Genomic DNA, 18051 nt, shown 5'->3' on the forward strand with positions numbered 1-18051 from the left:
ATCTGCAAAATATATCTCCAATACCTTGGCCTTGCCACACTTTCGATGGTATTACTAAAATTTTGTCACATGCTGCAGAAGGTTGCATCCATTTCCAAACCAAGAACTCAGCACCACCTACTCTTCGTGTCTCTGTGCGAACTCTAGATTCATTTGCTGCAAGAAAGTCAACGGCTCTGTTCCAGACTTTATTCATCTTCCTCCTTAAAAATTGAACCAAGAATCACAAAGTTAGCATAGCAATCTGCATAGTTGACATCCACCACGTAAGAGAAATCCAATGCTTTTCCTTCCATCTGTGTCAATAGGAAACTCCAAAATACTACACTGTGCAATCTATTAAGAAATTAAGTTATTTATATCTGAAATTAAGTTAGCTGACCAATTTATTTTTACTGGTTTTCCCCCCTTTCAGTACTTCTAGTGAGAACATACCTGTCCTGAGGGGGTATTAGAGAATCACGCACATGTAAAATTGGCATGTAAGGCTGCAACTCTTTATTTTCTGAACATGCCTCACTGTGGCTTCTTAGAACATCTGAGGACAAAAAAAAAAACCAAACTGATAACTATGTAGCTCAGGCAAACATTAAGAAAACTATCACTTCTGGCAATCAACACCTACTCTGAACACTGCTCCCAATTTCAATAGTTAGGTTTTTTTGGCATTTTGAAACATTGTTTTCTCCAAAATATTAAGGCAAATTAACCAGTGTATCTATGAATCCCAAATAACTTTGAAGTAAAGCAAGATTGTTCTTACAGTTACTCTTGATTGGTACTTTTTAAGTGTTAGCAAAGATGGCCATCTTTGAAAATAAAGCGCTTTCCTTCCACCTCAACAAAACTTGATTTGCAAACAAAAGAGGTAGGCACATGGTTAAAATAGAACAGTTCTGATTCCTCTACCATCTCTGTATTTATTGTGACTACCATAAATGAAAACAATAGAACAACCTAAGTAAGACTAGAAGACTACAAACAGAACCTACTGCTAACACTGTGGCTTCAAGTAGAAAGAGGGGATTTCAGATCTCAGTTATGCATGCTATTTTGCCAAAATAACTTCTGATAAAAGTAATTAACTAAAAAGCTGCTTTTTCTATGAAAAACCATTAAGGATGGTATTGAGAGCTACCACACATTTCAGGATTGGATATTTTATCTGAAGTTAGCTGAAAAAACAGATACAGAAAGCAACATGTCACTATACTTCAGTAAACAAACACCACATTTATATTTGTATTGAATAGTAGGACAAAAAACTGCCAAGTCAACGCCAACTTTATAGACATGTTGATGTAATTCACAAATTACAAGTTTTATGTCAAAAGCTTTGATTAGGTTTAAAGGATGAGTAATTAAACAAAAAAAAAAAAGAGAAACAAAACACATGGATCACACTGGACCAAGAACTCTTAACAGCATGACAACTAGTAAACATGAAGAAACATAACTGAATTAATTAACAGTACTCTGAAAGGTTATACAGAGCTGATACAGATATATCAGACACAACTGAACATGCCATACCTATGATTTTCACCACCATATCATACATCTGCTTTGTTTCTTCTTCCTCTTTTGCCCAACGGTATTTCATGTAGTGTAAGACTCCCCAAACCATTGCTATACCTGCATTAACATGCATAATACACTTTAAGCAGTATTAGAGCATTGGATATTGAACAGAGTTTACAGACCATACTTCAGAAGTAGACTGAACTATCTAACAAGCACTGTACATTCCAAAGCTAGTGAAATACACTGTCCTTGCTGTCTGTAGTTTACACTCTTACACAGGAACACAAATTCTTCCACTTGAAAGAGCAGTTACTTCTAGGAAAACATTTAATTGTTTTAAGAACAGCTCAGTATCCCAGATCATCTTTTCCACAGTTACTTTTTAAACTTCCTGGAACAAGAGTGAAATATCCTCAAAATTAAGGCTATTGTCTTTTTACTGAATAGTTTGCTTTTTCTGATCAGTTCAACATGCAACTTTTGAAAGCCACAAGATATTGCTCTGGCAGGGAAAAAGATTTCCCAAAGAATGAATATGTTCAGCTGACTACAGAAGCAGATAATAACAACCAGTGTGGAACTAAGTGGTGCAACAGAAATGCATATCAAACCCCAGTTTAATCAAGATACCAACAGAAACTCTAAGTTTTATGTCTGAATAAAAACTTTCTCTAAACTTGCTTTTCCCCATGCACTTAGATAAATACGAGTAACAACAAAAGAAGGTTGACTGTTTTATTAACTTACCCCAAAGCACTATTGATAATCTGTGAGTTACATTAACAAACGCACGGCGAAAACGACACCTGAAAGACATCTTTGGACTAGTGGATTCCAGATACTTCACATCTGTCACGTTAGTGACCTCCATCTCATTAGGGTCATTGCTGAGACACCTATTCAAAAATATACAGTGCTTATGAAAAAGGATATATTCTCTTGGAGGAAATTAAATCAAGAAATAAACACCACTTACTTTATGCCAACATCTTCCCCACTATTCAAGATCCATTGTAATGATGTGTTAAGTACACTTTCATATTCTGGATCTAAAGTCTGTCAAAATACAATATTAATCAGTATTTTCATAAATAACAAGGGACTTATCATGCCAATAAAACTGAGATACTGTACACATCAGTAGTCAAAACTATATTGTTTCATTCCTGATACTTCAGATTTTCAGTAGGTGTTCACTGCATGAAGTAAATCTATTTTTGCTACAAGCAGTTCTCAGACTCATCAGCATCCGTCAGACTAAGGACTGTTGGAAAAGCCAAGCCACATTCCCCACTTTATTCACAACTCTAATCTAGAGTAAGAAAAAATATTCAGCCACTAGGCGGCGATCACTGGAAACCTACTCCGAGAGTGAAACTTCAACTGGATCCGAACTCCGCTGGAAACGCCTCCTAGGAAAGCAGTTCCATGCTCTGTTCTTTTCTAAGAAGTTTGAGTAAATATAGTTTTTACAGATATTTTGAAAAAAAAATCCAGTATTTGTAGATCAAGAACTGACATCACTACACTGACTTTTTAAAAAATTATTTTCTATTAATTCTAATAGGATAACATTCACTGCTATCTGAGCTAAGGCTTTCTCCACAGATCATCTCGCATGTTCTTTTGCAGAAAGACAAAAGTGAAAATGGAAATTATTGTTGTATTTGAAATTGTAGTCCCCAAAAAGTTTTATTTTCATCTTTCCTCTGAACCTTACATTGGCTTAGAATCCAAGCACAAGTACTTTAGAAAAGACAGTAATGGTTTTATCTTTGAGATTAAAGTATTGAAAATTTTATCACTGAACACACAAATTCTGCAAAGCAACTGTATGGTTAAATAAGACTTCCTACAAAGCAACAATTTTTCATATTAAACTTGAGCCTCCTAGCAGAGGTAAAACAGTTATGGTAACAGTGAACAGTTATGTCATTCTTCCAGCATAACAGATAGGCAAGACAATCAGCTCTAAGGCATCACCTTAATTTTTTCCACAATGGACTGATTTTAACAGATATAGACTATTATTGCCAAACCATAAACCAGTGTTACCAGCTTCTTTGGGATGCTCTAAAGCATTGCCCCTTTTTGTCTGTTACATACACATTTGCCAAAATGTAAAATTTCTACACATTTATATATTAAATACATCAGTTCAACTCCTCCCCATCCAATCAAAAAAATCTTACACTCTCTGCCTCTTAAAAGCTTCAAGTAGTTTTCCACTGAAGAGTACACCAACATGGGCTAAAATAAACCCTACAGCTGTCAAGACAAGGCAAGAGTCATCTTTTATTTGGGGAGTGAGGCAGGGGAATAACAGAGAGTGGGATTTTGTAATACTGCACAGTGATCAAATTAACAAAAAGGCCTTTTTTTGACCACTTCTATTTAAAGAATCAACGAATAGCCTCTCCAAACAGCTGCTGCCTGTCAGGCTGCTTGCATAGATCTACCCATCAACCTTTCTCCACAAAGAATGGAAAAGAGTATCCTTTTCTACTAAGACTCAAAAACCAATACAGTGATTTCTGGAGAAAAAACTAGATAATTGAGTATTATAAATTTATTATTTTCATGTTGGTCAACTATTTCCATCAATCCAAATCATCTCCTGGTGTTCTAATGAAAGAGGAAAAAAGCCCTGCATGTCACTGAAGCACTACTAGCTACACTTTCATTGCAATTAAGTCAGTTTCTTTTACCCTCCCTCTCCCCAAATGCTCACTACATCCCCAAATAAAAACCATATGTAGCATGCACTAAAGTAATCAGTTCTGATAATTTCCAAATAATATTCAATACTGTATTGACTAAAATTTCAATTAGAAGATACGAAAACAGGCCTTACAAATTTTAACTTATACAGATCTTCTATACAATCAATCAATGAAAAATAACTAATTTGCTTACTTTTAAATATGCAGCTGCCTCCTGGACGGAAAGGTTTCTTTGAATAGAGCTGCCACATTCATGTTCCCCTGGTAAAATGAAAACTTTTATTTTGATCTGTTTATCACTGCATTATATAAAATAAAATCACCTGAACACCAGCTTATGGTTAACAACATTTACACAAGCAGCCACAGTAGTACAGTAATTCTCAAAAGTTCCACTAAAAATATGGAAAAGATCTCTGCACAAATTTCTCCTTCAAAAGAAGTTTAAAAACCCCGATGATTTTCAGAACTAATAATATGTACAAATCACAGCAATACGATCTCACGTGCTGCTCAGAAAGTGTGTTTTGGTATTTACACCAAAAGCAGAACAATAGGTAGCATGAAGAACTGTCAGAAGGATATTACCATAAAAGTTACTGTACCCTGACTCAGCCTCCAGATATTTTTCTTTAACTCCAAAACCTGCATTCTTTTACAGAGCCCAAATTCCAGTTGAAATACATCCATAGTATTTCAGGCACTATGAAGTTACTTCATTTTAGATTGACCCAAGTTATTCTGGTAACTCATTGCTTTCCTGAACATGCACAACATCCCACTATAGGTTGAAATGGGCATTTTTAACATCTTCTACTGGTTTTGGAATGTGTGCAGAAGTAGCCAGGAAATAAGGTAGTTATATGCACAGTCAGTCCTCAGATGTGCCATCATCTCCCTGGTTTTCTGGGCTAAACTAAAGGTACGTGGTTAATGCACCGAACAAAAAAGTACTGAAAGTAGTGACAGTCATATCAACACAAAGCCATACAGAAAAGGAAAAGGTCTAACACCAGTTTTCCATCTATCCCTAGGCCATCATTTCTGAAGAACTGTCAGCAGTGGCATGTCACTTTTTTCCCCTGATATTTCTTAAAAAAACCACTAAATCTTGGCATCTGTAATTATACTTTTACTGTGCCAAAACAATAAAATAGGAAACAACAAACCCAGTCTTTCACTGGCTCAGTGTTATGCCTGCCTTACCTTCTTGAATCTATGCCAAGTTGTACTATTCCCAAAGCTACAGCAAGGCTAAGAAAATTTAAGATACTTGGGCTTCTGTAAAATGTAAAGCTTCACTTCTATTGGAATACACTTTAAAAAAAGCAATTTCAAGTATTAGTTCCCTACACAAACAGGAACATTCAAGGCAATGTGAGCAAAAGTTAGAAAACACTAGCAAGTTCTGGAGAAGCACCTTTATGCCTCGCTCATCTGGAGTTCCACAGAAATACACATTTCTATGAAGCCAAAGTCCTTCTCAGACTGCTGAAGTTTTGTTCAGTACACTCCAACAGATTTAAGAGAATTTGGCCTTGCAAGCAGATTGGCGTAACAGGGATGCTCTTACTGCTGGGATATAGAGAAATGGGAACAGTGTTTGTAAGAGTGCTCATATGCTAACTGGCCTAGAAGTGCTGCTGGAGCTAAGCCTATGTGCTTGCATGTATTTTCAATCAAGTGCTGAGCAGAAAACTTTACAAGTTGTTTCACTTGAAAATTAGCATGCAACATCTAAGACTTTCAAAGTGCCTGAGTCTACTGTAATAGCAAAACTAGACAGATGACTGCTGAAAATTGACACCACTTTCATAAAACCCACTCTACTTTTAGAACTCAGCACCTGAATTGGAGCTGTGGGCTTTTCTTGTATGTAATTTAGGTAGACTTTGGTTTTGTACAGCCTAAACTGTACAGCCTGTAAATTTACATGTATAATCATCAGTGATTTCATGTTTCAAGATTAGCAGACTTGGAATAACTATACATCATACTTCTAGTCTCTGGTGTAAACATATTGTTTTAAATCTAGAACTGATGGAATAAATACAAGAAACCCAAAACCCACCTCTCTAATAGCCATATGTACAATTTATACCTCATATTAAGTTGTATGATATGAGCCAAGTCTGACAGGTACATTTAAGCCTTCTCTCTTGTTTGGTAAGACCTGAAGTCGTTCTGGGGTCTTTTTAATACAGATAAAGCATGTCAGTCATACTTTGAACAAAACAGCTTGTGAGAGAAGGGGGATGAGACCCTTCTGCTAAGGGCTTTTCTTTGTTTGTTTTTTTAATTATCTAGATTAGCAGAAAAGCCCTGTTATGAAATAAATGGGAGAGAATAAAAAGGGTGAGGCTAATACATAGATAAGAAAGCAAACCAAACACACAAACAGGAGACAGATTGTGAAAAATATGAATTCTAAAAAGAAGTTTCAGGGTTCACGTTGGATTTTCCACCTTTTGAGAACACAGCATTACCTTTTACAACAGAACAAAAGCTCCTTTAGGTAGGGGACTACTGAATTACTTTAGTAGTTTTAAATGCTAATCTTATGTGCCTTCTTCCAAGAATTACGTTTACACAGCACCCAGCCAGCACACTGACTTAACAGCTTCTGGTCTCATCTTCAGAAACCAGCAGACAGTTTCCTCTCAGTCCTGCTGCTGACATTTTTTTCAAACTGTATTCCTCTGAACAAGTTTAACAGTTAACAAAACCTTTGTTGCCTGGGCTCTGACAATGTCTAAGGCACATCAGTTCAAATTTCCCTCAAGCAATACTGGGGCAGGGGGGAGAGGAATAAAAATCACTTTCATCTTGTCTCCCACTCAAAAAAAGTCAGCTAATCAGAGTTATGGAGTTTCAATCTTGTACAAAAAACTAGTGGAGACAGTTTCTCATTCCAACACATCTTTTGCTGAGATCCATTTAACAGCTTTCTTCTGAGAAACTCATGAATTTGAAAGCTTGCAGAAAGTTAGGCATTTCACAAGCCAGACAATCTTCTGTTTTACTGCAACAGCAGGATATTCCTATATGCCATTTCAGTCACTGTGTTAGCTAATAGTTCTGCAAATGAAGGCTTACTTTGAATAACTTTGGTGCAATCATTAACCACTTGGCCTGGAAACCCACTTTCCATAGTCTGAGCCAAAAATGTGTCCCATATGAGGGCCTGTTCCATATGAGGCCCTATATTCAGGAATAAAACTGAAGCACAGGCAAAAAAACTTTACACAAGTCTGCTGCAAGATATATCTTAGCTCTTTGTAAAACTGCCCCTCTGTTATGTCTGCTGTGAGCTTACTTTAGAAAGCATGAATCTTGGAGCTTAAACCTTCTTGGGTACTGATCACTGACTTCAAGAGCAAACTAAGAACCTTTGCTTTTGAAGGGAGGCAGAAAGTAGCACATCCCAGCAAGGATCATAAAACTACACTTTAGCTTATGTTAGTGTATTTGGGCAAGCCACTTAGGAAGTCAAATTCTTCTAGAAATACTACCAAAAAGCCACTAAAGTTTCAATTCTAAAGAAGTATTTATTATGTCTCAACTGCTTCTAATACAGAAACCAAGTCAGATCTTCTTTTCCATGCAGGCTAGAATATTTGAAATTGAGTTTCATTTAGGCATTTAACTTACGAGCTGCAGCATATACAGGTAACAGAAAGATTCAAAATTTTGAAGTATTTGCTTTACACTGTAAATAATTTTCTCACTTGGTAGCAAAACACAGTGGAAATCTAATATTTCAAGGAAGACATGGATTTAGCACAGGTCTCTAGCTTATAGCCAGATGTGGTATGGCCACCAATACAAACTGCAAGCAGTATACAAGACATTTGTTCAGTAGGTCTCATGTTTTCAGGCTACTGGCAGCAGAACACTAAAGTGGGCAGCTCAAGAAAAGAAGAAGCAGACCAAGAGCACGTAAGAATGCCCATCTTCCAAAGGCAAATCCAACAGCTCAATAATGCTGCAGAACACCAGAACTTGCTGAACGGCTGTTTAATCACTGGCTGGAAACAGCACAGTATCAATTACCTGAAAAACAAAAGGAGAGTGACAGAACAGAGAGCCTGTGACAGCCATCAGATACAGTAGCTGACACTTGAAATTAATATTAAATAACATTAGTGTTTTGCCAGGTTTTCCTTCCAGCCATGGATTTATCAGGAAGCCTCATTACATATGAAAGCCTAATTCACCTCTGCATCTTCAAGGACCTGTGAAAAGAAGGAAACTGTCTAAATCCGATAGGCTGTCACACTGAGGAATGCCAGACAAAAGAAATGGCTGCCTAAAAACTCCTTTATCTACAAGAAAGGGTCATATCCATGGGTAGCTGGTTGCTTCTTGTGAATATAGTGGTTAGATTTATTCATTTTGCAAGTCTAACTGAAAATGGATATGATCTATTCAAGTCTCTCCAAGAAAGAGCAAGATAGCAAGTAATTAATGTATGCTGAAGTAACTGTAATTTTTCAAAAGCAGATATTTTGGTTTAGCAGAAAGTGTTGGGTACTGAAATATATACTGTTTATAAGAAGTTGCTGTTTTGAAGAATGGCTAAACCATTCAAGTTAAGAACATGGGAACATGAACTTCAATTCAAGGGAGAAGCAATATCTGCTCATCAGGTTCTGAGTTTCTGTGAGTTTCCTGTAGGTTTGGCAGTCCAGTAATTCTAAGAACAGTGATGCATTAAAGGCAACCTATTTCTATACTGGATAATGAAATAATTTGACAACATATTAGAGCACCACAGTCCAGAATAGATATCTACAGCTGGAACATGGTATATTAACTCAAGATTAATGAACTGTTACTCTGACATTTTCTTGGTTAAAAAAACTTCATGTTTTATCTTCTAAAATAAAAGCCCCATCACTTGCTCTCCATTTGAAGTTGACAAGGTAAGAAACTAGATCAGTAAAAATACTAACTCTGTTTTATTAAACAGAGCTAGAAACCAAATTTTGAGGGGACCATCTTTATTGCAGTCAAGATGTTGAAAAAAGCTTAACAGAACAGACTACTTCAAGTTTCCAGCCTGCCTTTTTAATATTAATAGTTATAACATGAACAAATGATTCATAGCCAAGTATGAAATGAGAGAAACTTTTCCAAGTATGTGACAGACCTGAAAAGCACCACTTTGAGTAAATCTGTATTCTTTAACTTCTCTTTTGAAGTGGTGCACTGTGCACAAGATCAACACTCTTAAATCCTGCATCTCCCTTGCAGCTTTCTCTGTTTTATGCCTTTCAAACTGCTTCCAGATAGTGTGCCAGGTCTACATCAGTACAGTATTCAAAACTGGATGGCAGACATCTTCCTCTCTTATCTTAAGAAACTTGGCATTGAGGAGAATTTCTGTCCAAGTAAAGATGGATTAGGTCCTTCTTCAGACTGTATGAAAGCTACTCTACTGAGCAACCAGGTAATCTCACATTACAGCTCCAGTCTGGAGTACCACCTAACCAGAAAGGATAGTTCTATTTTTCAAAAGGAAGCATTTCAAGATCCTTCTGGCCAGAAATAGACTAGCAGAGAAAAATGCATCTTTGAGACCTGGTGAAGCAAGCAGCTGTCTTGGAGCATACAAATTCTTCTTCATAAGGCAGACAGGTAAAGATTTGTACACTGAAGTAAGCCCCAGCTAATAAAGAAAACTCCCTTTCTTTCCCAGTTATAGAAATGATGTGCCAAACCTTTTTACATATGCAAGTACATTGTTTACTGTATGGCCCCTGGAGGGCCAGATGACACACTGAAGAAACAGCAAGCTGTTACACTCTTCAAAAGAGAGGGAAGCAGCATGACAGTGATCTAAGCAAGGAAAAGCAACAATCATCTTGAACGCTCCTCTGTAGTACAGCCTATGTCAGAAGACAAAGATGATCAAGAGACTGGAGCATCAGCCTTACAAGGAAGATTGAAAGAGCTGGACCTGCTCAGCCACGAAAACAGACAATTGAGAGGGAGCCTCACCAATGCTATAATTATCTGAAGGGAGGATGTTAAGAGGATGGAGCTGGGCTCCTCTTGGTAGTACCCAGTAATAGAACAAGAGACAATGGGCAGAGACTGACGCACAGGAAGTTCCACCTGACCGTGGGGAAGAAATCTTTACTGTTTGGGTGACTGAGCACTGGAACAGATTGTCCAGAAAGCATGTGGAATGCTTCCCTTGCTGGAGATGTTCAAGAACCATTTGGATGCAATCCTATTCCATGTGCTCCAGGATGATCCTGCTTGCGCAAGGAGGTTGGCACAAATGACCCACTGTGGTTCCTTCCAACTTGACCCATTCTGGGGTCCTCTGATGTAACCAAACCAAAAGATGTGGGGTTTGTCCAAACACCTATTTTATTCACAGCAGACACTGTAAATGCTGTGGAAACAAAATGTTTCTGCATGAAGATAGATTACTATTGCAATATAAAGGGTACTACAGAGCTGCTCAAACTTCTTACCCATTTCCTATAGAGCCTTGACATATTATATTGTCGGCTTTGTATCTGACACAGGGTTGTTTCCACATTCTTTCATGTTTGCAAAATGTCTGTAGTACCTGATGGTAATGGAAAAGCTTTCTGGGTAAAACTTGCTGATACCAAACAAATAGTTAGCACAAAGACCAGAAAGAGCTCCTGAACCCATGATGGGTTAAATATGCAAGGATGATAAAAATGGCTTAATAGTCATGACACAGACCGAGCTGTAACTCTCATTTACCAGATGCCAAAGTTATAATCACAGCCTGAACTTCACCCCTTCCTATGTGTGCAGTTTAAAGCTGTGTTCTTTATGACTCTAGATAAAACCACCCTATATTTTACTTTGAATATTCAATAATACTATCCCTGAACACCAAATCTGACACATTACTATATGCAGCACTTTTCATTACTATATAAGGCATATGCTTAAGTCGGACATTTTATCCAAGAAGGCAATCTTGTTCAACCACTACTGCTCACTTTATTAGTAACCATTTTATCACTGTTGCAAAATATTTTATTTTCACCACTGTGAATTAACAACCTTTAAGAAACCCACACAGTCCTCTTAAACATAGTCAATTTAATTTAAGACTTTTAACAAAATGAGATTACTAAAGTATTAAGGCATCAGGTCAAAAACCACACAGGATCAAAATTTTCAAGAGCCTATCTCATTTGCAAACATTGCAGCAAAAGATGCAACACTGGTGGAAAAAGTATAAGTGAACTAGAAACAGGATATCAAGTTTCCCAAAATGGAGCTCTAAATGGCTATCAGGGACCCAGTTATTGCAAATCACTATCTGAGCAGGGACTCTTTTGTAGCTGTTGCCATAATGTTACATCACAATATTTTTTAAGTGTTACCTGCTACTTGTGCCAATTTATCATGAAGTGCATACAAGCTCTTCATCATGAGACTTATTTCATCTTCCTAGAATGAGAAAAACATATTTTTGTTAAAACAAGCAGTAGTACAGATGTACTTTTTTCCTTTTATCCCTAAAATCTTCATAGACCATGAGGAAAAGCCCCACGGTTTAAACATACAGGTAGGAAACTGTAATGGGTCACACACCAACAATGATGCAGGGAATAGATTTGAATCCAAGTACACATCACACTGAATTTTCAGATCTTGACTGAAGCTGAACTAGACTGCAGCTTAGACTCTGATGGATCTGCCAGTTAAAACCAAGAGGCTCTCAGCAGTATTTTGATACTACCGAGAGAGTAGTGAAATGACTCTAGAGAAATCTTTTTGTTTGGGGTGTTTTTTTTGATAGCTACTGTGTAAAAACAAAAGTTTTATTCTTTATAAATGTGCTGTGACATTTTATACAAGCCACACTAAAGTACCATCTGGTCACATTCCAGCATAAAATTCAGAGCAAAGTAAGATTTCTGTTGTCTACCCTCAAACTACAGTAATTTAATTTAAAACAAACAACCAAATAAACCACCCTCACCAAACAAAAAGCCAAAACAAAGCACACCAGAAAGCTGTGAACTATCTTGTTGATACTTCCTGCATACACCATAATACAAAAAGGCCTAATTCCCAAAACAAGCATGAATATGAGATGTCATATAATTGCTACTTATAGGAGAGTTAAACTTATCAAGATATCAAGCAATTTTATTTAAATATAACCTGAACCATTTTATATTAGAAGGAATCATTCAAAACATAAAGACAAAGAATATGCAATTACATACACAAACAACTACATACACTAAAGGCTATTCTGAAATGTTGAAGTTTTATCAAATGGCTAAGACTAGAGCCTTTGTTCAAAAAAATACTCAAAAAAGTAATTTTCCAGTTTGTGCATATGCTGATTATACTAATTTTGAAAAAAAAAAAGTAACTATAATAGGCTTAATTCCCTGATGCACCAGCATTATTGACATAATTTTAAAATGCAAATTTTTTAAAATGCCAATTTTTTTTTTCCTGTAAGAAAATTGCTACGAGAAAAGCAAAATACTTCTTTTATTGATCAAACAATGGACAAATTATTTCCCAGCAGCACCATCAACAATTAGCAGCATCACCTCTCCCTATTCTGGTGCTACAAAACCATCACTGAGAATAAGCTGATGTAGTTGATACTCCTCAGGAAACTAACCAATCTTATTAACTCATTTCCTGTCCGGAAAACACTGTGAATGGCAGAGGAGGAAAATCAGTCCTCCAGCACACACACAAACCACCAGGAGGACTTCAAGTTCCATTTGTTTGCTAGTAGGTACACCCATGACTTCACTAATAGCTACAGTGAGATGAACATGAGAAATATTACTGTGACCATTTTTTTTCCTAATCAACCGTTGGACCGCATAAAACAAGCAACTGAACAGTATAACCTTTGTAGCTAACAAACAATCAAGCATGCAATAGGACTACTATAGAACAGTGCAGCAGAAACAGGAGTAAGTAACATATAGAACAGGTTCTCAGGCCAAGTCCAGTGAACAAAATGCATTGTCTCCACACTAGTAAAGTCATTTTGAAAGAATACCCAGAATCTGCCTCAAGAAATTTAATTTGCTCAAGAGATTCAGAAACATTTTCTATCCAAGAAGCCAGCCAAGGCCTCGTGCTTAATAAGCAATTACTCACTTTTGGAGAGTTCAATCCTAGACACAAAAACCCACCCATCCAGCAAACAAAAACACCAAATCCCAGAGAGTAAACCAAAAAAAGGCCCTCCCCCCAAAGCCTCCACAATTATCTTGCAATACTTGCTTATATATGCCTAGCAAAAGCAGATCATTAGGTTCACAATTCAAGTCAGAAGAGAGAACCACCTGAACACATGCTGCACCTCTAAGAATAATATAGATGGCTTCAACAGTGACATCTCAAAAATTGTTAGCCTGATAGTTCAGACAAAAAAAGTACATACAGGAACAAGTAACAGAATGGAATCAAAGTGAAAGAGACAAATTTTAAAATCCATTTTGAAGGACTTTAACCCTTGCTCTTCTATAACACTAAATTAGATCCTCTGGTTTCACATCAATCATCTCTTACCAGCTGTGCTTTCAAGGCTGAAAAGCCAAATGGTACCAGTAAGTGAAAAACCGTTAAATTTAGTCTCAAAATTTGCAACACTCTTTTCTTTTTATGACACAAATTATGTACTATTTTCATTGTGTATGAAGCAACCAGCATGCCACAGCCAAATCTTGTAATCTTATTTATATTGCCCAAGATGGAAAAAAAATTAAAACATCAGTTACAAGAAGGGCATTTACTTCCTGCAAATTATACTAAAACTGCATCCTTCTGAACAGACCTATATTGTTTGTATACAATCATGTGACAGATTAAAATCTCAATGTTAAATGGTTTTACTTACTTGTATTTTTTTGAGTTCTTCACTAAAGGGATCCTTGACTGTCAAAAAAAAAAAAAAAGAAAAGCAAATTAATTCACTCTAGAGTCTGAAAACACTAAAAAGGTATACCAACATTGTAGCATTATGACAACACTGCAATAGTTAAGATAAAAACAAGGCCCATAATAAGACAAATAACAGAGACATCTATTAACCTTTGCCCTAACCCTGCATTTGATGACGCAGTATAGTAGCACTTAGGTTAAACTAGATTTTTGTATGTCAGCAAATTTCACAGCTATTTCCTTACTAATAGAACTGTGCTTGCCATTTGCTGAACTCTTGCTTTAATAACTCAATTGCTTTGAAATAACTTGAAGGTTTTACATTTTAGTGGACAATTTACAAAAGGAAAACCCCTCTTTTACTCATGACTAATACATACAACAAAGCTCTACAACTCAGCATTTTCTTTTAACAAGAATGAGATGACACACTGCGAGCTCATGCACTCCCATGCATATGGGTATCCACAAAATATTAAGAGTTGCCCATCCAAGAACAGATTGACAATATGTTGACTCCTGATCCACAATCATGCTCAAACTGATCAGTTAGAGTTATATTTATAATTTAGTTATAAACAGGAAATATAAGAGAAATATAAAGGTTGACATATTAGATCAAATTCATAGCTAGATTTCTCATTTAGGAGAAATGGAGGATACAAAAGAAACTGCAGACCAACTTATAAAACAGCATTCCCAACCTTAGTCAAGTGTAGGTGAATATGGATAAGAAACCAAAAAATAATTTTCTAAGAAAAAACCTAATTATTTGTAGAAGAACGTGATTTTTATTAACTGCATGAACTTCAGTAGCACTCTTGTCAGCAGACGAATGTTGATCTGTTTCACCTTAGTTTTGAAAGGAAGTTTGAAGTAGAAGCCATTACCCTTTCTCTGCTCCTACACATGGCAATGGTAAGATTCACATTCCTACAGTTACAACCAACAAATGACGTATAAAACAGCAGGACAATGAAAACACTTTCTGAATGAAGAAGGCTTGACTTTGCAACTTTGCAAACAAGTTTGTCCATGTGCCTCAGCTCAGAAAAAAATTAAGCATGTTACCAACCCAATAAGCCCTTTGGCATCTTCTGATACCATAAATAGAAAAAAAGCTAAACCAAAGCTAAACCACCCAAACACAGGGACTGGTCTACACAGACATCCAAATACTGTATTTAGATATAAGATTAATTAAAGCTGATAGAAGCAGATGTTGAAGACTCTTGTATACCAAGCCCTATAGAACTTCATTATTTCATTCTATAGGTCCAAATTCACAGCAATTGCTTACTGGTTTATCAAGCTACCAACTTTAAAAAGTTTTATGTATTTCATTCATTAACTCAAACAAACACGCCCAGCACACTAAATATTTAATCTAAACAGTCTAAAATAGAATTAAACACCTAGTTTGATTGTTAGTTATCCAGACAAGGATAATTACAGACTCCAGGGTCGATGCTATTCAGCATACATGAAATCTTGATTGAGTAGTGGTTTTAGATTGGAAGGTGGGTACAAACACAAGACACAAGTGTGTAGATTTCAGTATACCTGACTAACATACTTTAGCACTGATGAAAGTCACAAAACAAACACATATGCAACATTTCCATGCCTGCAAGATGCAAACTGAAAAGTGTCACCTGAAATTCTAGATATGCTAGGGCAGTCCAGCAATTAAGTGGAGGCTATGGTGGTGGTTAGACTTTCCCAGCATCATAATCCCAGTAAAATCAATCTCACATTTGGGCAACTTCATATTTACATAAATTACACCTTGAATTTGTTAAGCAAGCCAGATGAGATGTGAATGTTTGCCTGCCCTTCACAAATACATAGTGGTTACAATGACCAAGAATATCAACCATCTCTTCAAAAATACTTGTCACAAAAATTTAGCAATTTTTAAAACTCCTTATTTTAACTCATACTATAGGATTTCCATGAAATCCCTCTCAAGTTAGTGATTGTTATTGTTAACCATAAACTGAAGTACATTTTATATACGACAGTATTTAGTTTAGTATGACTGGTGCCTTAAGAGGCAAGTATGCAAAATGCAACTGCAGCAATTTATCAGCTGCATATGCAATTACAGCTGTTAATCAATCTGCATTTATTTACCACATAACCTCAATTCACTTGAGTTAATAAGGCCACTCCTTAACTTCAGTAATTCCTCTTCTGAATACACCCTTCTTTCTTTTGTCCAGAACTTAATCTCTTACCAAATCCTCCCACATGCTTTAGTCACAGATGCAAAGTTCTCATATACTCCAACATGCCTAAGGTATTTCAATATATTACATCAGCATTCTTGGTTCGAAAGCTTTCTTGACAGTTCTTAGAATATGCAACTACATTTCTAAGAGTGACAAATTCTTATTCTACAAAACTAAACATTAAATTAAGAATTAATTATTAATATAAGATTTTTTTATCTGAACATATACTTCCCAAGGCTCCTCCTCAAAACGGGTTTGAGACCTCTACTATGCAACAATTGGCCAGCCTTGAAAATAGTCTATCAAGCTCACATTCTAATGGAGTTCAAAGAACAATTTACCATCTACTTATGCTACAAAGTTAAACCATGTATCATTGTACCAGAGGTGAGAGAGTAATAAATTCTGTTCAGCCCTTCCCTAACATTCATGCCTTCACCTCATTTCATTCATACCCATTTGCGAGTCCTCTTCCTCCTCGCTATAAAAGCCACCTCTGAACCCTTCTGCAGCTCTGTGTTCCTCCTAACATTTTAAGGTGACATTTTTAACAAAACCACTGTAATGCCATAAAATATTCCTGAATGTACAGATAATTTGATTTTATAGATGAAAAAGCAAAATTCCAATGCAACTTTAAGGAGCTGTAAAGCTGCAGCAGCAGAAACAAGAATTATCCCAATTAACCTGTAAGCAGCTTGTTTCTCAGTGTGATGACACAAAGCATCAAATACCATTCACCCACAAGATTCAGAGACTGTGGACTATGACATATACCTCCAAGTTAGCAGCTTCTGCAGAAACAAGAATGTTCATCCCTGCAAAGTACTTTTCTCCTCTTCATCCACCAAGCCACAAGCAGACTAACCCCAAAACAGAAGCAGTAACATTTCCAATATCTGTTTTACACAGGTGTGTTCTCTAAGAGGATAACCTAATGCTTTCCATCAGATTTTTTCTCCTCTTAAAACAAATACATCAGCTGGATAATGTACTGCTACCAGAGTAACAAACAATAGTAGAAGCACTGCTATCAGAAAACATGATCTCGAAACAAGCTTTCAATAATTTTACAACTCAAGAATTTTCAACGTCAGCTAACAGATCTGTAACTCTTTTTTAAGTCTAGGATCAAGGCCTGACTTCACCCAGTGACATATCGTGTATGTGTAAAGAATAATTCTAAAACATTGTCTCTCAGAACTCCTGAACCTTAAAATGCCAGAAAAATACCAAACAAATAAGTTATTGCATTAAATGTATTCCAGAGCTCCATATTTCAAACTTCTTAAATAAAATAATCCTGCCTTCATTTTCCTGTCTGCAATTATTCAATGCTCAAAACAGACAAGCAGTTTTGCATTACCTTCCAGCTCTGTATTTCTCTAATTCAGGTAGAAACCACTTTGAACCAGCAGGCTAAATCTCTCTGCTTTGATATTAAGACATCAAATCATGCAGCAGTTCCTTCTGTACAGATCATCTTTGTGCACTCTGGAAATGGTTTCTGTATTTCTATATGAGTACCCCATTACAGTTTGAATACTCCTTGGCCACGTCAATTTTGAAGAGCAGCATAATGTGAAACAAGGATTAGCAAACTTTACAAATGGCTGAACCTTCCCTTAACATCTAGT

The 18051-nt window shown here is 36.4% G+C and overlaps 1 protein-coding gene across 2 annotated transcripts in view; it reads right to left on the reverse strand.

Annotated features, from left to right (window-relative positions):
* LEMD3 (LEM domain containing 3) overlaps nucleotides 1-18051 on the reverse strand; it is a 41648-nt gene that overhangs the window by 12041 nt on the left and 11556 nt on the right. For both annotated transcript variants that reach the window (XM_059846972.1, XM_059846973.1), the window contains exons 2-9: nucleotides 14134-14171; nucleotides 11633-11699; nucleotides 4441-4508; nucleotides 2501-2580; nucleotides 2272-2420; nucleotides 1534-1635; nucleotides 436-538; nucleotides 25-203 (exon numbers count right to left, since the gene is read on the reverse strand). In XM_059846972.1, coding sequence (XP_059702955.1) covers nucleotides 25-203; nucleotides 436-538; nucleotides 1534-1635; nucleotides 2272-2420; nucleotides 2501-2580; nucleotides 4441-4508; nucleotides 11633-11699; nucleotides 14134-14171 — 786 coding nt within the window. The remainder of the gene's footprint in view (nucleotides 1-24; nucleotides 204-435; nucleotides 539-1533; nucleotides 1636-2271; nucleotides 2421-2500; nucleotides 2581-4440; nucleotides 4509-11632; nucleotides 11700-14133; nucleotides 14172-18051) is intronic.

Source organism: Haemorhous mexicanus, chromosome 5 (genome assembly GCF_027477595.1).
Source record: "Haemorhous mexicanus isolate bHaeMex1 chromosome 5, bHaeMex1.pri, whole genome shotgun sequence".
NCBI classification, from domain to species: Eukaryota; Metazoa; Chordata; class Aves; order Passeriformes; family Fringillidae; genus Haemorhous; species Haemorhous mexicanus.